General features: G+C 42.9%; 1 protein-coding gene across 1 annotated transcript in view; it reads right to left on the reverse strand.

Annotated features, from left to right (window-relative positions):
• The window catches only part of cdk6 (cyclin dependent kinase 6), a 39364-nt gene that overhangs the window by 1106 nt on the left and 17145 nt on the right, over window positions 1-21113 (reverse strand). Inside the window, exons 5-7 of the mRNA XM_029248431.1 lie at window positions 8417-8526; window positions 1362-1412; window positions 54-189 (exon numbers count right to left, since the gene is read on the reverse strand). Coding sequence (XP_029104264.1) covers window positions 54-189; window positions 1362-1412; window positions 8417-8526 — 297 coding nt within the window. The remainder of the gene's footprint in view (window positions 1-53; window positions 190-1361; window positions 1413-8416; window positions 8527-21113) is intronic.

Genomic DNA, 21113 nt, shown 5'->3' on the forward strand with positions numbered 1-21113 from the left:
ACCAGCAGATATGATGCAGAAGCTCACAGAGATGGAGGAGGTGATGTGCTCACCAGGAGGAGGGACTGGCCCTGCTCGTCCATTTCCGGCAGCAGCTCGGAGATGGGCTTAGGGGGCCTGGGGGAAAAGGCACTTTGCGGGAGGCCAACTTCCTGGGGCCAGTCTTCCACACTGGGAACTCCTACAACACTGGACACAGGGACACATGTCAGCATGAACAGATACAAACGTGGGCACTCACTGCATATCAACAACATACTGAACACACCAACTAATGTATTCATTGCCATATTCTACACCATTATTTATAATACCTTTGAAAACCTTCTAGAACTGAGTTCGAAAATATACCTTTAATTGAAACTCTCCAGTAGCAGTTATAAGCAAACTAAAATCTTTCAGGCCAGTAATATTATGAAGGTATTTAAAATACATAATGAGCCGTTGTTTCATTCTGTATAAATTACTACAGTTCTTTTTAAATCTTCAACTTACTATAAAAAAAGTTACAAAAAATCTTAGTATACAGCACATAAGCTGAAAATGAATACAATAGCAAAGCTGTCAATGAAGGAGGGACAAAATGCTGATCATATATTGCATCAGATACTCATGTTACGTGAATACTAATGGTATGAATTAAAAATGACTGTGACTGACAGCTGGAAACAGCCAATGAAACCCAAAGAAGATGCTGGCTGACAGCGAGCACGTGTCACTCATATTTTTTGAAAACTGACCTGGTTGCTTTCACCGGAAGTAGCAAGAATAGGATGATAAAGATGTGACAAAGTAAAGGTACATTTTTTTCTTTACACATGTAAAGTAAAAAGTATTGACGCCAAAAACTACTCTGAAAAGTAGGATTTCTCCAGAAGAAACAGACTACATGTAACTGGACATCCCCGTTGTAATCCACCTCCGCACCTGTCACACAAACCCCTCCGGTAACCAGAGCAACGACTGTGACCTGTCAGTGGATTGACTTACCGCCGAGTCTCCCATCGCAAACATGTCCCGATTGCCTTTAGTAATATCCCTTAACCGGCTGCTTGGGAGGCCTTTATCGTGCAACGCGACACCACTCTGCCTGTTGTCATTCACATCTGATGATCTATAGAAGTGGCTATCCGATGACGATGCAATACCAAAGTTATACATTTTAAATAAATAATTATCTGTATATGGCCTGTGATGGACTGGCATCACTGGATGTACCCTGTTTTATGGGCTATGTTTCTGGGATAGCCTTCATATCACTGTGATACCGCATTGGGCACCTGATGGATGGATGGATGGATAAACTGGCTCCATATAGCTGTTATGGCTGATACTAGAAGCAGTACAAAAATAATACTTACTCAAAGATCTTGCCCAGCTGATCAACATCAGAGTTTCCCTGAAAAAGAGGTCTAAAAAGCAAAAAAAGGAAGATGTGAAGATCAGTTCAGGAATCCTGAGCCAGAGCAAAGCAGACTTAGCAGATGGCTACATGGTTTTTATACATCAGCCTCAGTGTAAAGGACTATTTTAAGTTATATTTTAAAAAACTGGTCTCCTAGCAATCAGTAAATAATAGCATTCAGTAGTTAATAATAATAATAATAATAATAATAATAATAATAATAATAATAATAATAATAATAGCCTGTCAATGGAGGCTGAATCATTGTGTTCACATATCACACCACAGTAACTTTGCATAAAAACACTGCACCATGTTAGTCATTAATGCTTTACTGGGATAGTGGAAAAAGGAGAAGAGAGCTCTTCAAAAATAAACTGAACTGAGCTGACTTGAAAACTACAACATAAAAACCAATAAAAAAAAAGGAGGAAAAAAAAAAAAAAAAACCCCCCACACACACACACACACACACACACACACACACACACACACATTGTCTGAACCGCTTGTCCCATACGGGGCCACGGCGAACCGGAGCCTAACCAGGCAACACAGGGCACGAGGCTGGAGGGGGAGGGGACACACCCAGGACAGGATGCCAATCTGGTGCAGGCACCCCGAGCGGGACTCAAACCCCAGACCCACTAGAGAGCAGGACCCAGCCAAACCCGCTGCACCACCCTCCCTCCTCCTATGAACTATTCCTGAACAAAGGCTTTCGATACATGCGGAGGACACGGGGACAGCCCGTAGCCCCCGGTACTCCTCCCTCACAGATGACTGGTGTTACACAGCAGTGACTCAAACCCATGTCCCAGCCACACAGTTTGAATCCATGCTATAGGGCACATTGAGGAGTTCCCACTCATAGCGATGTTTTAAACTGAAATGTGTGGTGTGTGACTCAAAACACCACCGGGGGAGTTATTGGCTCCACCAGCCTTAAAAGTGGCAGCTGGGAAAAAAATACTAAACCCGACATATCCTTATATATCGTTATTTGCTATGGTTCAATCACTGAGCTTTTTTTTGTTCAACACATGATGTGGCTGAGCATGACAGCAAAGAGCTGGGTAATTTCCTGCACATCTGAGTAAAAGACAAATGCCAAAATGACACAAAAATGGGCATTTTCTCAAGTGCAATGACTTGCGGTGTCATTCAGTATTAAAAGTGCACAAGACAACGATGTGAGACCTGTTCTCTTCCTCCACTATGTCACAGTTAGCAGCAGCCACCAGATGTCAACCTGCATCAAGACACTTGCAGTAATGCTGTCTACCCACAAATGGACAATGACCTTGTGCACATTCAGAGCACATGTTGCCTGAATTTTATCCTGGTCATTTCCAGGGAGTGATACACAGTGGATGACACTCTTGACCATATCGTTACTCTAAAGTAACCTGATGTCCATTCGGTTATTGTCTTCTTGTGATGCTTTCAAACTGGGTTATACACATACAGATCATAAACATAAAAACTAAAGATCAGTGTTATTTAATAGTGGTTATTACGTATTCGTTTGGCTGACACACAAACGGGATGCTATTTTTACTGTATCAACTCTGGTAAGCACCTTAATCCACAGTACAACGGCAGGAACGGGATTCAAACGCATGGCACAGATTCAGAAGCAATACTTCTAATTGGTATGCTACTTGTTGACCGGTTGATCACAGTTGATTGGCTGTGATAGTAACACAAATAGAAATGATCATTTTCCCTCTTGTAATGAAACATACACTGTATTCTTTCACTGAACAATCCTTTTATTTTCCTCAATAGAAAATGTATTTTTTGCTGTTCTGAAAGGTAATAAGGGCCGATTTACACAAACTGATCACAGTACAATATTTCAGACATGACGAATTAGTAAACCAGTTCACCTTTACCAGTGTAATTCAAAACGAGTATGACTGGAATTTTGTAAAATACATTTTCCCAGAGCTACTCCCTTCAAATTAATTGGTAGCTTCAAGCATGGTTTACATTCTGAATTGTAAATGGATTATGTATTATGTATGAATTATGTGAGCAAGCTACCAATGCAGCACAGTTTAAGTCGAGGGACTAAAACATTAAAATGAAGCCATTGGCATGCTGATGGGACTACTGGTGTCAACATGCAATGCAGTCATGCTCTGTTAGTGACAGCACTGGCATTCTGCATTCCAGGGACACCACCTCCGGAATGCGTATGTTTGCCTCCGTGCGTCTGTGTGTGGGTTGGTGGGGAGGAGTAGCGCAAACTTCCAGGGTTTTTCAAGGCAATTGTGTGTGTGTGTGTGTGTGTGTGTGTGTGTGTGGGTGCGGACGGGTGGCACCAAATTCCAAGGTTTTTCAGCGGAATTGGACTGCGGCTCTGCATGTACGTGCACAACCATAAACTGGTGAGAAAGCCACCAAACGGTACATTTTCTTTCCACAGTAATGGCTCTGTGCCCTTCTAAACTACGAGGATAAGTTAAAAAAGTATCTGCGATACTAAAAATCCAGTGAAATACAAATTACTTCCCAACCGAGGGGAGTGTGGTGGTGCAGCGGGTTTGGCTGGGTCCTACTCTCTGGCGGGTCTGGGGTTCGAGTCCCGTGGGGGGTGCCTTGCGATGGACTGGTGTCCCGTCTCGGGTGCGTCCCCTCCCCCTCCAGACCCGTGCCCTGTGTTGCCGGGTTAGGCTCCGGCTCAGGCTCCGGCTCCCTGCGACCCCGCTTGGGACAAGTGGCTTCAGACAGCGTGTGTGTACTTTCTGGGCAATTTTTCCGTTTCTACCAATGCTCTTCCTTTTCATCCAGCTGTCACAGCTAAGTTCCTTATCTAACAAAATAAAAAGACACAAACTATGAAAAAACTGATCCGCGAGATGCCTGTAAGTTGCCTTAGACAAAGGCACCAGTAAAAGAACAACAATAATGATCTGACAGGTGTCCGATCTATAATGAGTCCCGGTTTCGGGTAAGGATCCCTTCTTCCACACCTGTACGAAGAAGTAGACCTGTATGACCCTTATACTCAGGGTTTTACTACGCCTTTGCTGACGTTTGAGTCACAGCTCCGAAGCACCAGAGTGTGTAAGATTACGCCGTTATGTTACAATACGCTCAGGCCAGAGCCATCACTCCGACTGCTGGCAGTTATGCCTGGAAGGAAGGGGTGGTATTTAAAAAGTAAAGCGTCACAGAGGAAAACAAAACATGCACAACTTCAGCTGTCCGGCAGCCGAGGAGAGCGACCCGAGCGACTTTAGAAAACCTTCATTTGGACTATGGTTGCCTCCTCAACTGCAGAACACACACGGTCACTTAGCGGGGGACTCCAAATGCTTACAGTTTTACACTTTACGTATTTACACCGCTGGATGTTGAGTGCAATACTTTCCCCATAACTTGCATACACCGATATACACATATGTTTCTATCTTTCACGTCTGATGCCTTTCAATTAACAACTGATGATGGGCCTTTTTTACACTGTTTATATCTCAAAAAGTCAGACATTAAACACAAACGGTACAGTGATGCTGAACAGAAGGATCTTTTCATGAAGATAATGTAACACCGATACAACTATTATCAACTGTTATTTACCTAATGCCTTTGTCTATGGTACATTTGTATGTTAAACTACTTATTTAAGCATTCATACAGCTGGGTAGTTTTTACTGTATCAATTCAGGGTAAGTACACCGATCAAGGCTACTGCAGCAGGTGCAAAGATTTGAACCTGGATCCTTCAATCGCACGGAGATGCGTATAACTGTCCTACCTACTGGCCCTGTAACAGGTATAGTTACTGAAACTTTTTTCACAAGTGATCAACAAGTATATTATCTAATGTATTACTACGTATTATAAATAAAAAGCTGCGAATACTACTTTTACCGCAAGATTTTAATTGTACATTGTGTTTACATCAGCAGCAATCTCCATACGTATGATATTTACTCGTTAATTAGCACTAGTGAATTAAGTGAGTTGGTGGTGCAATTAATTTGGCAGGACAAACCAGTCTACCTTCACTGCAATGGACAATAATAAACAAATACTGTTGACCCTTTGCATACGACCCAATGATGATACTACAGTCCACTGCACAATACAGCTACACGTCATGTAGAATCCCCTGCTTAAACGCTGCTGCGAATGTCTATTGTTACAACCGCTAAAAACAAGACGTCCCATTATATTTACAGTGAGATGGAAATAAAAAAAAAAAAAAAACCATGTCGGCTTTAGAAATGTTTACATAGCAACTAAACATACTTTTCAGTTGCTACAGTACATGCTTTGGGAGCAACTTCCCCTCTGCTCATAGCTATAATCATGTCCATACAATCCCTGCAGAAAATCTGGCATTCAAACTATTTGCTGGAAAGGAAATCCGGCTCCCATGGTATTCACAAATCCACCAGAAACTGACACAAGCATTACAGCTCTCATTACATTCAAATCTGGTGGAATTCATAGAAAGAAAACCCATGAGTACAAAAACAGTGAAACATTAATGCTATAACGGTATATTACTAATACTGATGGCTGTCCAGTAGAGAGGATCTGAAATGTTAAAAATAAAGGTTTTTTTAACCATCACCACCGTTGGCCAATGTCTAATGTTTCCTACAGATAAGGAGCCATGATGAGCTGATGTGGTCTGGTAATGTGGCAATGCTGCAGTCTTGTCGAGACCGCAGTCCTAAATGCATCCCTTCCAAACCTCTGAGACTTCTGCTGAATGTAACAGTTGCCCTTAAACACAAACTCAGTTGCTCTCAGATGTGCGTATGTCTCAGACAGAGAGGAGGAAAGCTCAACTAAGGAACTGGAATGTTTTATGTGCACTTGGACACAAGGCGCATGGATTCACCGCGTGTCTAACAGTGAGCCAGAGAGGAAGCGCTAAATCTGGTCATTCCATCATCTCGTCCATGAGCAGACCAGAACAAGGGGGGAAATAAGAGGGAGAAGTACACGTTGTCACGGCGACAGCCCTGACACCCTGACAGGGCGCTGTCAGCACGCATCCATCCTGGAAAAAAAGCAGCACAAAGAAGGGACACTCAGCAGTGAACTTCCATCACCCTGAGGCCATCAGGTGAAGTCCCAGCGTTCGGAGGAGCAGGAAGCTCACATGGAATGTCACCGTCACGAGCTTCTTTTCGGAAGCAGTGGGGCCCTACGGCGGGGAAGGAGGGGGGTTGGGATTATCTTCCCCGCTTTTCCTTATGTCTGATTTGTGCTACAGCTCTCAGTTAAAAGGCACGGCTGTGTAACAGGAAGGAGATCCTTGCGTATGAGGGTCCAACGAGCAGCAGAGAGGTCTTGAACATGCAACAGCACCTTACCAGCAGAGCGCATGTCATGCTATAACATTTCACTCCATACACACCTTCTGCAGGTAAAGATCCACGTGCAGCTGACTGTGTTTAACATGATCACGCTTACGCAGGTCCCATAAAAGTGGGTGTATCAGTCACGCGTTCGATGGACAGCTGAGCCGAACGCTGTGACATACATGATGGGGGAGTATACACGTTGTCATGGCGACAGCCCTGAAAGGGCACTATCAGCACTATCGCACAGGCAACGATACAGAGAAGGGGATGTTCCTTATCAAGGGAAGGAAGGGCAAATTACTGGGAGCTCGCCTGCCTGGCACCATGCCCCTCTCATGAATGAACTTCTATCTAGAGAGCGGCAAATGCCATTCAGTTGGCCCCCTTTTCTCATGGTAATTCACTCACCGCTGAGCAAACAGCACGCAAAAAGCGCGAAGCGACAAACGTCACGGCGGAAGACGCGCGGCTGAAGAAAGGAAGGCCCCAAACTTCTTGATTTGAGGGGTTTGCTAGCTGATAATTGTTTGATGACTGGTGATGCTCTATGTCTGCGAAATACGTTAAACCACAGACAGAAAAAAAAAACTGAGATGCTCAGTTCTCAGAAGTTTGCAACCAAATAAGGACTGCAACTGAATTTCATTAACGTTTAACAGCCAATCAGCTGAAAAAAAAAATCAGGAAGTTCAGGTGCTGGCAAAAGGCAGATGAACAGTTAAAAACATATTTGTTCAAACCGTCTGCTCTGACAGTCTGCAAAATATGTGACGCATATAACTAAATGCAGAAAAGGCTTTAAGGCTCTTTTACAGTTATTTCAAGTCCAAAAGTTGTAATATAAATACAAAATAATGTCAGCGTGTAGCCTGTGCACATTCAAAGGGGAGTTCACTGCAAATGACTCATTCATGTTTCTCATTAGGTTCATTTTTGTAGGAATCATGAGCAAAAATTGTTAATTTTGTTTTCAGCAAAAGCAAAATGGGATTGTTTTCATTGGGATGGTCTCCGCAGGGCACTTTTCAAATGCATCATGTACAGCCTTTATATTTTTACAGGTGCAAAGATTTACCGAGAAAGGCATGACGCAGGAAGGAAGACCCTTCTCTTGTAAGGTAATGATCACAGTACAGGAATGTTGTCTTAGGCAGGACATGCCAACTGACTAGACACCAGGAGACAGATGCAGCAGGATCAGATACCGATAAAAAAACACTCACACTGCCTGAAACCGCTTATCCCAAGCAGGGTCGCGGTGAGTCAGAGCCTAACCTGGCAACACAGGGCGTAAGGCTGGAGGAGGGAGGGGACACACCCAGGATGGGACACCAGTCCGTCGCAAGGCACCCCAAGGGGAACTCGAACCCCAGACCCAGCGGAGAGCAGGACCCGGTCAAACCCGCTGCGCCACCGCGCCCCCCACAAACACATACTCATCATTTGCAAACTGCATAAATTCCACAGAGCACATCATTTGGAAATCCCAGCAGTAGTTTCTGTTAAAGCTATTTGTTCCAAAATTGCCAGATATGTATGAATCCATCTCACAGCAAAATTAATTTTGGGTTGGAAATCCCCATTTAGGGGGATGACAGGACAAGTGGAAAACGACCGACTTGTTACTCAAGCATGCGCTTTCAGGAGAGGCGCGAGACATTCTTGTGTACCTTACCTCCTACTGAACATCTCAGCAAATATGCATCCCACACTCCACAGGTCCACCGGCGTGGCGTAGCTAGACTGCAGCAACACTTCTGGTGCCCGGTACCACAATGTGACAACCTGCAGGAGGACATACATGAGCAGGCAGGTCAAGCATGTTCCACTGAAGAAAGCAGGAGGCAAGTCACTTCCGGCTATCGGGGTTGACACGATGACTGTACATTCCGTGTCCAAGACTTCATCGGCAGCATCCTACACCACACTGGTGATCTCAGACGAGGACACGGGTGGGGGTTTTGGGGTGATGCGGAGTAAAACAGCCACGCTTGGGTGCGCTCATGGTCTAAACTTGAACATGCAGCTCAGGAATTTCCATCATTAATTTCTAGGACCTGATTGAAGACCATTGCTGGTAAAAAAAACAAACTCACCAGGAAGGCATCTGTCAGTGAACAGATAAGCAAGAGGAAAGAGAAAACACCCAGGAGTTTCTGGGCACAGCAGGGCTTATATAAGGTACGAAATGCAACTTGCCAGAGCAGGTCACCACACTCCTGCCCTGGTATGCGAAGATCATATAGTGTTTCCACAGTGAGCCACTGGGGGCGTTGCCCACTAAAACTGGATCATTCAATGGACCTGAGCCAGACCAGGTAAAAACAAAGCACTCCGCACCGCCTCCACTTTTCCATAAGTCTACCAGTCTACCACCTTGCAAATTATTTATAATTATTTTAATCAAGGCTTCCTATAGAATCTGAATGGAATTCCAGTGCTAAGACAGCCAAGGACAATCACCTTTTTTTAATTCTTGTGCTCTGCCAGTGCAGAACATGCAAATAAAGTCAGCTGTTTTGGTAACATCTAGACACAGGTGCCATGTTACCAGGCTCTTACTGCAGTCTTCCTGAGTAAGTAGAAACGGAGAGGAAGTAGCCAGAATTTTGCCTTTGGTTTACCATGATGTGCGATCAAAGCTTCTACATGCGGTTATTGCGAGAAGGGCAGCATCCTCTTCTTCACTCTCACTTGTGCATTCATTGACAGCTTAGGGCACTAATGCCCCATCTAGAGAAGAAGGACTCAATTTCCACCTTTATAACATTTCTGGGAATTATGCCCATCTGTCATTTTTCCAAAGAACAATGAGATCAATCTTGTTAGCCCCATTGCTGAAAAAAAGACAAAGGATACTTCACAAAAAAATTTAAAAAAAAAAAACAAAAAACAAACATCACAATTAACAAAGCACCAACAACTAAGATGCTAAGTTTTTTTAAACAACTGTGGGGAAAATATAAGTCCCGCAGAGGAATTGAAGGGATTTCCACAGAAGAAATAAATAGCTTCTTAAATGTATTTGAGGGAATTACACGACATTTCATACCAGGCCAACGCTTTGAGTCTTCAAACAGATTTGAGCAGGGAAGTTTTCAGAAACCCCTACACAAAAACCAAGAGCAGGTAAACCTCATTTTTACAGCAGTAAAGTACCTAACCTGTCCCGTATCAGATTGACACTTTACAGTATCATAGACTTGACTCTTGGTCTCACCGCATGTTCAGACCTCTTTTTCTGCTTTTAAACCGAGCGTTCGAGCCTTTTTCACTTTGATAATGTCAAAACCGTGCAAGTTTGCAGAACTAGAGCCCCTCTGAGGACAGCACTCAGGAAACCGCCCCCGAGTCGTGGTCTTTCTCTGTCTGCCCTCAGACTTCCATCACATTGCTGCATATCCCCTTTGGATCGCGGGCTGCGCTGTCGACTTGCGTTCGTCTGAGTCTCAGAAGCCCCTCATTCCAGGTCCGTATGGTACCATTAGTAGGTGGGCTTGTCTACTGCTGGGAACAAAGCCGCTGGTTTCTTCTCTCCCAGATCTGACAATGGCACGATGGCACAAACTGGAACCTAGGGTCCGGTCCTGAGATCCCTCTATAGGTGCCAGCACAATCGGTGAATGAATTTCTTCTAAAAAAATTCATTCAAATTCATTCAAATGTAGCGTTTCATTAGCGTTTCATTTTTCACACCTTTGCATTCGCATCACGGCAGTTTCACAAGTCGACTTGTTCAGGTTAACTAATACAACTGGGTTTAACACACACGTGCAAATGTCACCGAGGCCAACATCAGCTGCAAAATGTGCAAAAATACACGGCTGAGCTTTGACTGCCACTTACACAATGAAGCCCCCGCTCAATTCTCCTAACTGTCTTTCGCGAAAAGCTATAATCGTGTAGGATTTCTACTTCTAAGAAGAACCACACAGTGCCGCTAAGCGATGCTAGCGTCTGACTATATCCGCTCCGCGTACCAACATTAATAGAAGGCTTCGCCACAGCACTCCTTTTGCACCAAGACAGCAGGAAGTAGCTCGACAGAAGGTGTCATTGTTGAGTGGAAATTCTTTGAATCGAAATGTAGCACGGCACGATTTGCTGGTTTGATTATGTTATAGCCAAGTATTTGCATTTCTGTAACGATTTCTGAAACATAAGTTGTCATATATTTAAGGCTGCAGCTATGAAATGTATTATTGCATATCAAGGAATGATCTGACATGATGATAACTGGGGAAGATTAAAAAAAAAAAAAAAAGACAGAATCGTCCTATGATTAAAGTATATGAGGATTTTGTGTTTGCACAACTTAAGTCACATTTTAACCTTGTGACTATGACACTGAGAGAAGAACGCCTGGCCATCACTCTCAGTGGAAAACCATTTTATAGCCATGCAGTGTGTATCAGAGGACTATAACTTACTGAACTACAGAACAAATTCTTGAGGGACATTATCCATTTGTGGATACAGAGCAAATTTTTGTTTGAGCCCATAAAGGCGATTTCTACTTGATTCATTCCTAGGTCTCATACCGTTTGTCTTTTGAGCGTGGTAAAACTGGTGTACCGTTCCAAAACACTGGGGGTTTTTGATGACAATCGCATTCATTTTTGGACAAGTTCTATGTAAATAGTTAAGTATTTGTGCCCCTAGACTGAGTGCTAGTCTCCAGTTTTATTTAAAATATTATCACTCTCTAAAAGTTTTCTTCACAAAATTCTTTGATTCCGAGGTTGTGCCACTGGATTCAAAACTTGTCAGCGAGTCTCTTCCATCATAAAATATATCTATGTTATTCAGCTCAACCAAAGAATCACGTTAAACTTGGTAGTTCAACCTTTAATTATTAAATTGGTTGTTTTAGGACTTGCGGGTGATTTAACAAATACAGGTCTTTCTTTCTCATTCATGTGCAGCGGCTTGTAATGGTCTTGGACTAACCGGAAGGTCCTGCCTTAATGCTTAAGGGAACTTGCAGTCATTTCTTTTTTTTTTTTTGGCTCTCTGCATGTCAAGTTGCGTGATGACATCTGCCGACAGAAGCAACCTGAAGACTACAGAAGAACTTTGCCTGCACAAGTTGCTGGCAGCACGCTAACTGAGGCTAACAAATGCAGAACTGATACCAGTTTCTCACAACAGTTAGCAAAGAGGGCATGGGTACAATGGTAGGGGCAGCTGCCGGTAGTGGAGAGGTTAGAGCTGCTGCCTTTGCACCGGAAGGTCACAGGCTGTCGCATCCATTAGAAAGGTACTTATCCTAAAATGTCCAAGCAGTATAAATGGGTAAATCACAGTAGCTTAATGGTGTAACCGAACGGCATAAGTCGCTTTGGGAAAAAAATATCCGCTAAATATATAAATGTAGAACATCAAATAACAATAACTTACACATCAAAACTTGGGTGTGCGCAGGATCTTCATTAGATAATTTGATACTTACAAATAGTTCTACATCTACAACTAAAAGCTTTGCTAATGCGAGTTAGAAGGTATCAGGATAATGGGAGGCAGGACTGAACGTAGCAGAAATAAGGCTACGTATTTCAATGTTTCCATTGTGATGCTCTTTCAAATAGCCTGTGGAATCCTACAAACTTTCGAAATATTTACTTTAAACACTCACTTTGCAAAGCCTCAAAGTGTCTTTAATTTATGCCCTCGATGGTGTTGGTAGAGTGAATCATTTCAGGGATTTTCAGCATTAAATTAAAGAAAAGAAAACTGTGAGGACATTTACATTTTAAACTTTGACTTATAAAGGTGGGCTTGTATGTTAACTGGGATTTCATGGAGAAAAAAGACTTCAATAAAGTTAATTAAAAATACCTTTTTGCACAGATATAAAAACTGTATGAAGCAACAATACTGTACATGCCCAATTTAAGTATTAAAGGGATAAAATGTAAAAATCTCACTGTCCTCTTTAAAGGAATTTGGTCCCATGAAACACGCAACTTTCAAAAAGGACCTGATAAAACAACAAGAATTTACTTCTACAGCAAAGTGGAGAGGTACAACATTTCAGTAACTGTCAGACTAAACTAACTGTAAAGGAACTGTCAACCAAATTAAAATACCAATTAATTAAAAAGGTGCTCATTATTTTGGACACAAATGAAGGCCGCTTCTGTAATATTTGTGAATTGCGGTGGAGTAAATATTTCAGACATAAAGCAAGGGTATATCAAAAAGTGTCACTGTTTATCCCCAAGATTTTTTCATGCCTGTGATGTCGCTAATGTCGTCACTTTGCACCCCTTTCCGTGTCACATATAAGACCAAGCACTCATACACAGGTGTGTCCATGTCACCAGAACTCAGGTCTACATGGAGTGTGTGCGTGTGCACGGCTGCTGCAGGATCCTTCATAACCGGCTTGTGACCCCACCATGTGGAGTCACAAGGAACAGGACTGATGGGTTCATCTGACCTGGTTGTTCCACATGTTATGCTGTAATAACACTGTGGCCACCCTGCACTTTTGACAGCATGTTTTTATTTTATTAACAGATGTTCGTATGTGAAACTGGGGATTATGGGCATGAATTAAAAAGACCTAATTATACGTATCAGTGCCGGTTGTGATTTTTGGGATTTATCAGACACTGGCTTTGCTTTAGGATCTCTGCTATAATGTCAACTGCAAACAATTTCTTTTAGAAATTCACATTTCAAAGCTTAAAGGAAAACAAATGGCTACTGTAAGCTGCTCTTACTGTATGAAAACAAGACTGTTTCAACAAATGTTTACCTTAATCATTTCATCCCCTTCAAATCAAAAGAGGCTGAACTAAAATGGAATAATGAAAAACATTTATGCCTAGGAATGAAGGATAATCAATGCATAAATGATGAATAGGATTACTCAATTTGGATATATTATCAACTGATACTCACTCATGACTATGAGATGCAACATTATTAGTTATTATTATTTTCTGCAATATATTAAATCTCTGTGATCGCCCACATTGCACATTGCTTTCCTCTTCCTAGTAATCAGATTCAGAAGAAACCGAAAAGAGCGATACTTCACTATGGCATCAAGAAAAATTTGGTGCCAACTGATGTGTATTCTCACAAGTCTGCTGACAGACGTGTAAGAAATTATTGCAAGAACCGAAAGAGGATGGTACTCCCCTTTTCACCCCCAGGGCTTCAACAGTTCCGGTTTCAGAGGGACCTTCAGCCGTTCTCAAAGGCAGGGGCCACTGGCCCCGATGGAACAGGCGTGGCCAAGGCTGCGAAGCTGGTCAGAAATAACGGGCAGATAAGGGCGCCCTGGCTGACTTGAGATTAAATGACAACATTGTAGGCATTCCTTTCTGATGAGAGTTGGCGCGGGGTCCCGCTCGGCTGGAGAACGATGCGCTGGAAAGTTCCTGTGACCAAGCAAATCATCGCTGCTCAAAATCCATAGGAGGAATTCCTGCTGCAACAGGAAGAGTTCCTTCATTTTTGGCATTCGGTTAAAACTATTTTACAATGTCCCGCCCACCCGGCCACATTCAGCTTCCCTTGTGGAACTGAAACAATGGAAGCTTATTGTGATTAAGAATAAGCGGAGCTGATGAAGCTGGCAGGGGCCCCGTGTTTACATTCTCACTCACAGAGGAAGTGAAGGATAAAAGGGCCTTTAACACGGGCCTTCACATCCTTCTCAGCTGCCTGCAGAGTTTTAAAGGGACACTTTTGCTATTCTGCAGGCATGTACAACACACAGCAGAATATGGAAATGCGGTAATTATGGCTGATGGTGAGCAACTCACTCACAACTCTATCTATATAATATACATTACCAAACCATCATGCAGATGACAACACTGGGCTGAGGTCTATCTGGATGCACCACGAAAGGCAACTATGTCTCACCGAAGGCAGATACTGACAGAATCCCGATGGATCTCTTCAGAAGTGTCATCCACGAAGCTTTATTGAACAAGTGCCTTGGTGCATTTTATCAAGGGTAATGCCCAGGAGGCACGGGTAGCCACTGGTACTCGGACATCGCAGAGGATTATTTTTCTCGGTTGCTTGGCTGGCGACTTTTTTGTTTTCATCTCCTCAGTTGCCAGTTAGCTAATGTCCCACAGTAATTTTGGCACATGATCTGCTTTGCTTATTTTATTCCGTCTTCTGTCACATTTCACCGTCAGCTTATGTGTTAACCACACGTGACCGCGTGTTCAGTGCTCTGTATCAACATGTTGAGACGAGTGCTATACAAAAATAAGCTGAACTGGAATTGGTTAGAATCAGAATCAGAAGTATTGCATTTGTATACTGTACCTATCACTACACACTCCGAGCAAGTGGAAGACATAACAATATGGTTTACATGGAAATAAGTCCTTCACCAAACCCGTATTTGGTGTTGTCAAAAGGAGTTATTCCAGAAAAATGAGCACGCTTTACGAGCAGCCTCTGGTTCTGAGGGCACGGGGCCTCTCTTGTTTTGGCACGCACCAGGAGGCTGTGCCTGCCTCAATGCGACTGCAACCCACAATCTTTGCCATTTGCCATTGCATGAAGGACAGGAAGAAAAATCTCGCCTTGCAGCACTCTGCATCCAGCCCATCTGTCCAAGGCATCTCATCCGAGGCACGACTAGGAGGTTGAAGCCTGGTTTCTCGAAGGGCTGCTCCCATGGCAACGATGCAGCCGAGGAAGGCAGGGGGAAGAGACGTGTCAAAGTCAAAACCCAGGCCACTCAGGCACCGTATACAGTTAAAAACTGCCCAGCTTCTGCCAAAGTACGCACAGCTTAAAGGAATGCTGCATGGGGCCCTCGGGTAGTGAACAAAGAGAGCTCAGTTAAGGCCCTTTCCCCAGCGCTACCACATCCGCACATCATTAGTTGGAAAATTCCTGATATATGCTGTCATTTTTTCAACGCTTTTATTTTTTTGTACTGGTACAGGCAAGGCTTTTTAATATCCATCTGCCAGTATTTTTTCCAAGTCAGTCCCTCACACAAGCTGGTTGTCTTCCAAGCTCTCATCAACAATTAAGTTGTAAACATCTAAATATTCTGAACTCCTTTGCAACTGGCAGAATTCTATCAGAATTTTATTATGTATTGTTAGGGTACATTACATTTTCAGTTGCTTCCCATGCATTGATCCCAAAAGTGGCTTACATACAGTATAGTAGCTCACGGTTTGCGCTAATTTATACGGGTATTGACTGAAGCAGCACGGGATAAGTACCGTAGACAAAAGCTTGTTCTGCAACCTTCTGCCTCTTTTTTCTTTTTTATGGCATACCACTCATAAATGTGATATTCTGATTCATAAAAAGGGATTACTAAACATCCCCATTCTGCACATTACCTCACAGCTATTGTGTTTTGGCTTTTTTCCATTGCTTGACTCCGTGCTTATTGAAATGGAAATCCATTGTATGCAGATGACTGCCCAGAAAGAGAGGTGGGAAAAATCCCTTGGTTGAGACTGTGGCAAAACATAGGCAGTGAGGCATTAGTCATGTTGGCATTTTTCACTCTTTCCTGTGTCTAAGCCTGTGAAAGGTGACATGGAAAATTAGAGGACACGAGTTAAAAGTAATAGCTGGATCCATCATGAATTGCACTTACAAACCGAAATGGGGCACGTGAACAGCATGCTCATTTCAACAGGTAACAACATGGATTTGTAACCTGGTGGCTGGCAGACCCAGGAGGGGTCCAGCGCTAGTACCCTTGGTCAAAAAACTTAACCTGAATTGCTTCAGTAAAATACACACACACACACACACACACACACACACACACACACACACACACACACACACACACACACACACACACACTTTCAGAACCGCTTGTCCCATACGGGGTCGCGGGTAACCGGAACCAACCCGGTAACACAGGGCGTAAGGTCGGAGGGGGAGGGGACACACTCAGGACGGAACGCCAGTCCGTCGCAAGGCACCCCAAGCGGGACTCGAACCCCAGACCCACCAGAGAGCAGGACTGTGGTCCAACCTACTGCGCCACCGCACCCCCGCCCAGTAAAATATTCAACCGTATAAATGGTTGAAACTGGACAAACGTATGGGGTAAACCACAAAACAGTAAAAACACGGTGAACCAGGGTGGCTTATGAGCTGGAGGGCTGAAGCTTTGAAAGGAGAATGTTTGACAGTTCAGCATTTCACTAATTTCTCCTGCCTTATCTGACTCCGCCCTGTCTTTGTTGGCTCCGCCCTGCAATGCAGCCACCATTTCTGTGTGTGGCACATGCTGAAATGAAAAAGGTGGAGTGAAAAGGCAAATTGAAGGAATAAACCTCTGTATTAAAAAGCCTAAATATAGGCCATAACAGAGAGAAATGACAATTCCTTTCACTATTCAAGCTGCATTAGAAATGCCGAAGTCATATGTGAACCAATTACCTACTGGACTTGTTTGGAAGTGTGAGCGTGTTTTGATGCTGTGAATATGAAATTTTCAGCAATGACACATTGACACTTAACGTTCAGTCAAGATATACATCTTAGAGAACTACAAGTAAGATCTGAACTGCATTTTGCTCATTATTCCCAATAAATTGCTTGCATGTACCCAACAAAAAACGTCAAAAAAGCGTCCGAATAAAGATGACGCTTAATAGAAGACCGGGTACCCTTCTTTTAAAAATACTTTATATTTAAGCGTTTACTATTCTGATAGCTACCGACATATAAATTATGACCATAACTATCATTCCACGTAAGCCACAAGAAACAGCTGTCGCCAAGCTGGCTAAAAAACAAACCTGTAGCTGCAGTAAATATTTTCCTTTGCTAAATTAGGTGACTTTCATGGAATTATTTATTTTCCGTTCTTTATCTCATTCCCTGGGTTTGGGCTCTTCCCTTGCCTTTGCTAGATCTGACTCTCATTAAGGGAAAAGTGCCCCGTCCGGCGCAGTTTCTGATGAGTGAACCTGGGCGGCTGAAGGGGCCTGTTTGAAGCGGCAGCTGAGTGTTGCTCGCATGAGGAATTCATTCTGTCGGTTGTGGGAAGGAAGCGACAGCACCCGAAGAACTCCCGTTGCAGCGGTTATTTTGGGTCTGGTATGCAGTAACTGGTTTCAGCAGGGTTGCTTTATAATTCGATGCGTGAGCATGCAGGGCAGTGGCTCATCGGGATGCAAAAGCGAAAGCCTGACCTTATGACTATGTACAGTGTGGCCTCCGCAACAATCTCTCCAATTCCTCCACTCCAACATATTTTATTGAGGTCACTGAAAATATGAGAGGAGATAGCACGTTCAAGGAATTTTTTTAATATATAGTCTATAAATCACGTTTTAAGAGTATATATAGTATATCTTAAAAATATAGGATTGCAGGATTACAATTATGCGGCCCTAAAGCTGACATTCTGGACAGATATATTGAAATGTTGTGATGCTGCGTGCAGCGCTATGTAAAGATGTGAACTGCTGCACTGTTTGCATTTAGTGTTTTATGCGCAGAAAGTATCTGCACGACTTAGTTCAGTATTCTTTGATAAACAAAGCTTGACTTTTGCTCCCACCTCCACTGCCTCGTAGCCACCAGCCACAGTTTTTCAAACGGATACTTGGCATCGCTCACACCGGCCTGCTTACTCTAGCAGGAGTTCTTTCCCACTGTAAAGACTGCGTTCAAATGCCACATTCCAGCTCTTCTGCCAGTCAGCCACCAAGGCATGTTTACACCCGAAGATCTAAACAGGCCTTTTGCCTGGTCTCTGATGGACCATGCAGCAAGGTGTCCAGTGACAGGACAAAGGACTAAGGTCATCTGTCCAGTCAGCGGTCAGGGTGCTCTTTTCCAAGGGCTGTAAGGAAACTTGAGATAAATGGATCTGGTCAAATTCTTAACCGGTTAAGACTACACTACAAAAAAGCACAATGAAAAAATACAACACCAGCTTTTCAGAATCGCAGACACCTTACTTTACTACATACTTCCATTTTAAAGCCCGCTTGTGCAAAGATACATTCTTTGTATATAGGTGATTTCATGCTTGCTGACCTTTGTGTTATCACCCCTGACTACGATATATATTGACAGCTGTTGCCATGGATACACCGTGAAAACTCAGAACCTAGAGCAACAATCATTTCTGATAAGTGACCAGCAGCACATGCTTGCAGTTCCTCAGTCTGTTTTTTTCTTACAATTTAGGGCACATGATAGCTTGCGGATTAAGTCCTACTCACTGTCATGGGACCATCTGATATGCTGCCCATCAAGGACTTCAGCTGATATAAACTTGGAAAGTAGATTTCTGTTCATTTAGTTAATTTTGCATTTATCCTAACAGCCCGTGCAATGTTTTTTAAGGGAACCATGATCCAGATATAAATGTCATACTGCCTGCAGTCTGCCAAAGTGCAGACTGTCACAACAACTGTCAGGAAATGTAACAGTAAAAAAAATGTAAAACACTTAAGTTTTCAGACAGAGCAACAGCTTATTTTCATGCCACTGGTCAACATTTAAATCATCAAAACCACAGTCTAAAAAAAAAAACGAAATTTGTTTATCACTGACGTCCCATGTGGACATCCTTTCCTTTATTCCGTAGTCTGACAGTGTCTTTCAGACACAACAATTCAGGGATGTCAAACTCATAAGAAAATCAGGTGACAGAGGAACAATGTGTGGGACTCTGCTGAACTGCAGGTCCATGGTAATCCTTCCTTCTGTGGTGCCCAATGGGTGGTCCCATTTGCATTTCTTCATCTAACTAGGCCTGCAGAAGGCAGCAGGATGGGGAGTGACAGGCTGCAACACTGACAGCATGCAATACAGCCCTGACATCAAGCCATTTAAAACCTCAGCACTTTGTTTTATTATTTTGAACTAAACACTGATAAGAACTTTAAATGAAACCTAAGACTAGACATGTTGCATACACTCGGGTTCTGCTTGTTTATTCATCTTTTGGTTTGGTGCCTTGATGGTGTGAATAAACACATAAAACAAAGTTATCTGGCATCTTTCGCGCGTCTATCTGTTATCCCTGTTTATTAGGGGAAAATAATTAGTCATATCCTACAAGTCCTTTGCTCAGCTTTTGAGATACAGAAAGAAAGAGGCAAACTTCCTTGGGTAACATGTAGTTTGTGTCCCCACACTGAGTCACCCAAGCTGGTTTTCATTAAGTTTGACTGCAGTCTGAAAATGTCGGAGGGTAGGTAAAAGACTGCTTTTATTATTTACTCCTTTAGCTGACACCTTTCTCTACAGCCGCTTACAGCGCTCCTTGTCTGCTAAGATATTTACAATTATTTACCCTCATACCTGGATCCTTTATGTGAAAGACAACAGCTCTAACCACTACTCCACGTGCTGCTTGCTGGCTTTTTTCAGTGTGCCCTAACTGGATGTATGAAACAATGTGCTGGTTTAAGATGGTGTATAAGATAAACTCAACATACACAATCATCACTACTTGCACCATTTAAAAAAAAAAAAAAAAAAAAAAAAAAAAAAGAAATTTCATCCCAATGACATTGAAAAACAGCATTCTGTCAAGTTCTCTCTCACCCCCCCAAAAAGCATAAACAATCCTATAAATACCTTCTTGCCATTAATATAAAAACCTACGCTACTGATTACTTAAAATTAGATATGAATGCAAAGGTCCAAAATAAACTGGCTGAAACTCATGAATGAATAATTTTGAGATGTGAAACACTAGAAGGGAAAGCAAAAGAAACATCGTGCCTTTTTTACTCATTACACTTCTTACCAAATATTTTTAGAGTTCTCATTTCAGTGAGGTTTTGCGAATGAGTCACTGAGGCTGCTTTACAGTCCGTCCGTCCCCCCCCTTTTCGAGTGTTGTTATTACTAATCCTTTTTTTCGCCGTCTCCGAGTTTGGTATTCGCAACAGCAGTGGCCAGGATCCTCTTTGAGCAGAAAAGAAAAACTGAACATAAACCGCTTTTGCATATGAAAATAACGACATTCCTTCATTTGCCAAAAGTGAGAGGAAATGTTTTTTCCCCTCTTTCTGCACTGGCTGTTCTCAGGGGAGGCGATAAGGGGATTCCCAATCAGGAACATGAATCATAGAAGTAGAAGCAGCAGGCCAACGGATCGCGCCACCCTTCTCCTTCCTTCTAGCTCTCTGGATGAACGTTGTCCCAGCACTGCCTTTTTGTGTTACATCTGGTGAATTCTTCTGTGGTTCTACCGAAAAAACAACTACAAAAAAATACCAGCACAAATTCTTGCAGCAATAAAAGCCATTTTCTGATACCTACAAAAACAGATTCTTGCTATGAAAGTGCATGTGTGTGTGGTGCAGCAGGTTTAGCCTCTGCCTACTCTCTGGTGGGTCTGGGGTTCAAGCCCTGCTTGGGGTGCCTTGCGA

The sequence above is a fragment of the Scleropages formosus genome, chromosome 23, assembly GCF_900964775.1.
Source record: "Scleropages formosus chromosome 23, fSclFor1.1, whole genome shotgun sequence".
Lineage (NCBI taxonomy): Eukaryota > Metazoa > Chordata > Actinopteri > Osteoglossiformes > Osteoglossidae > Scleropages > Scleropages formosus.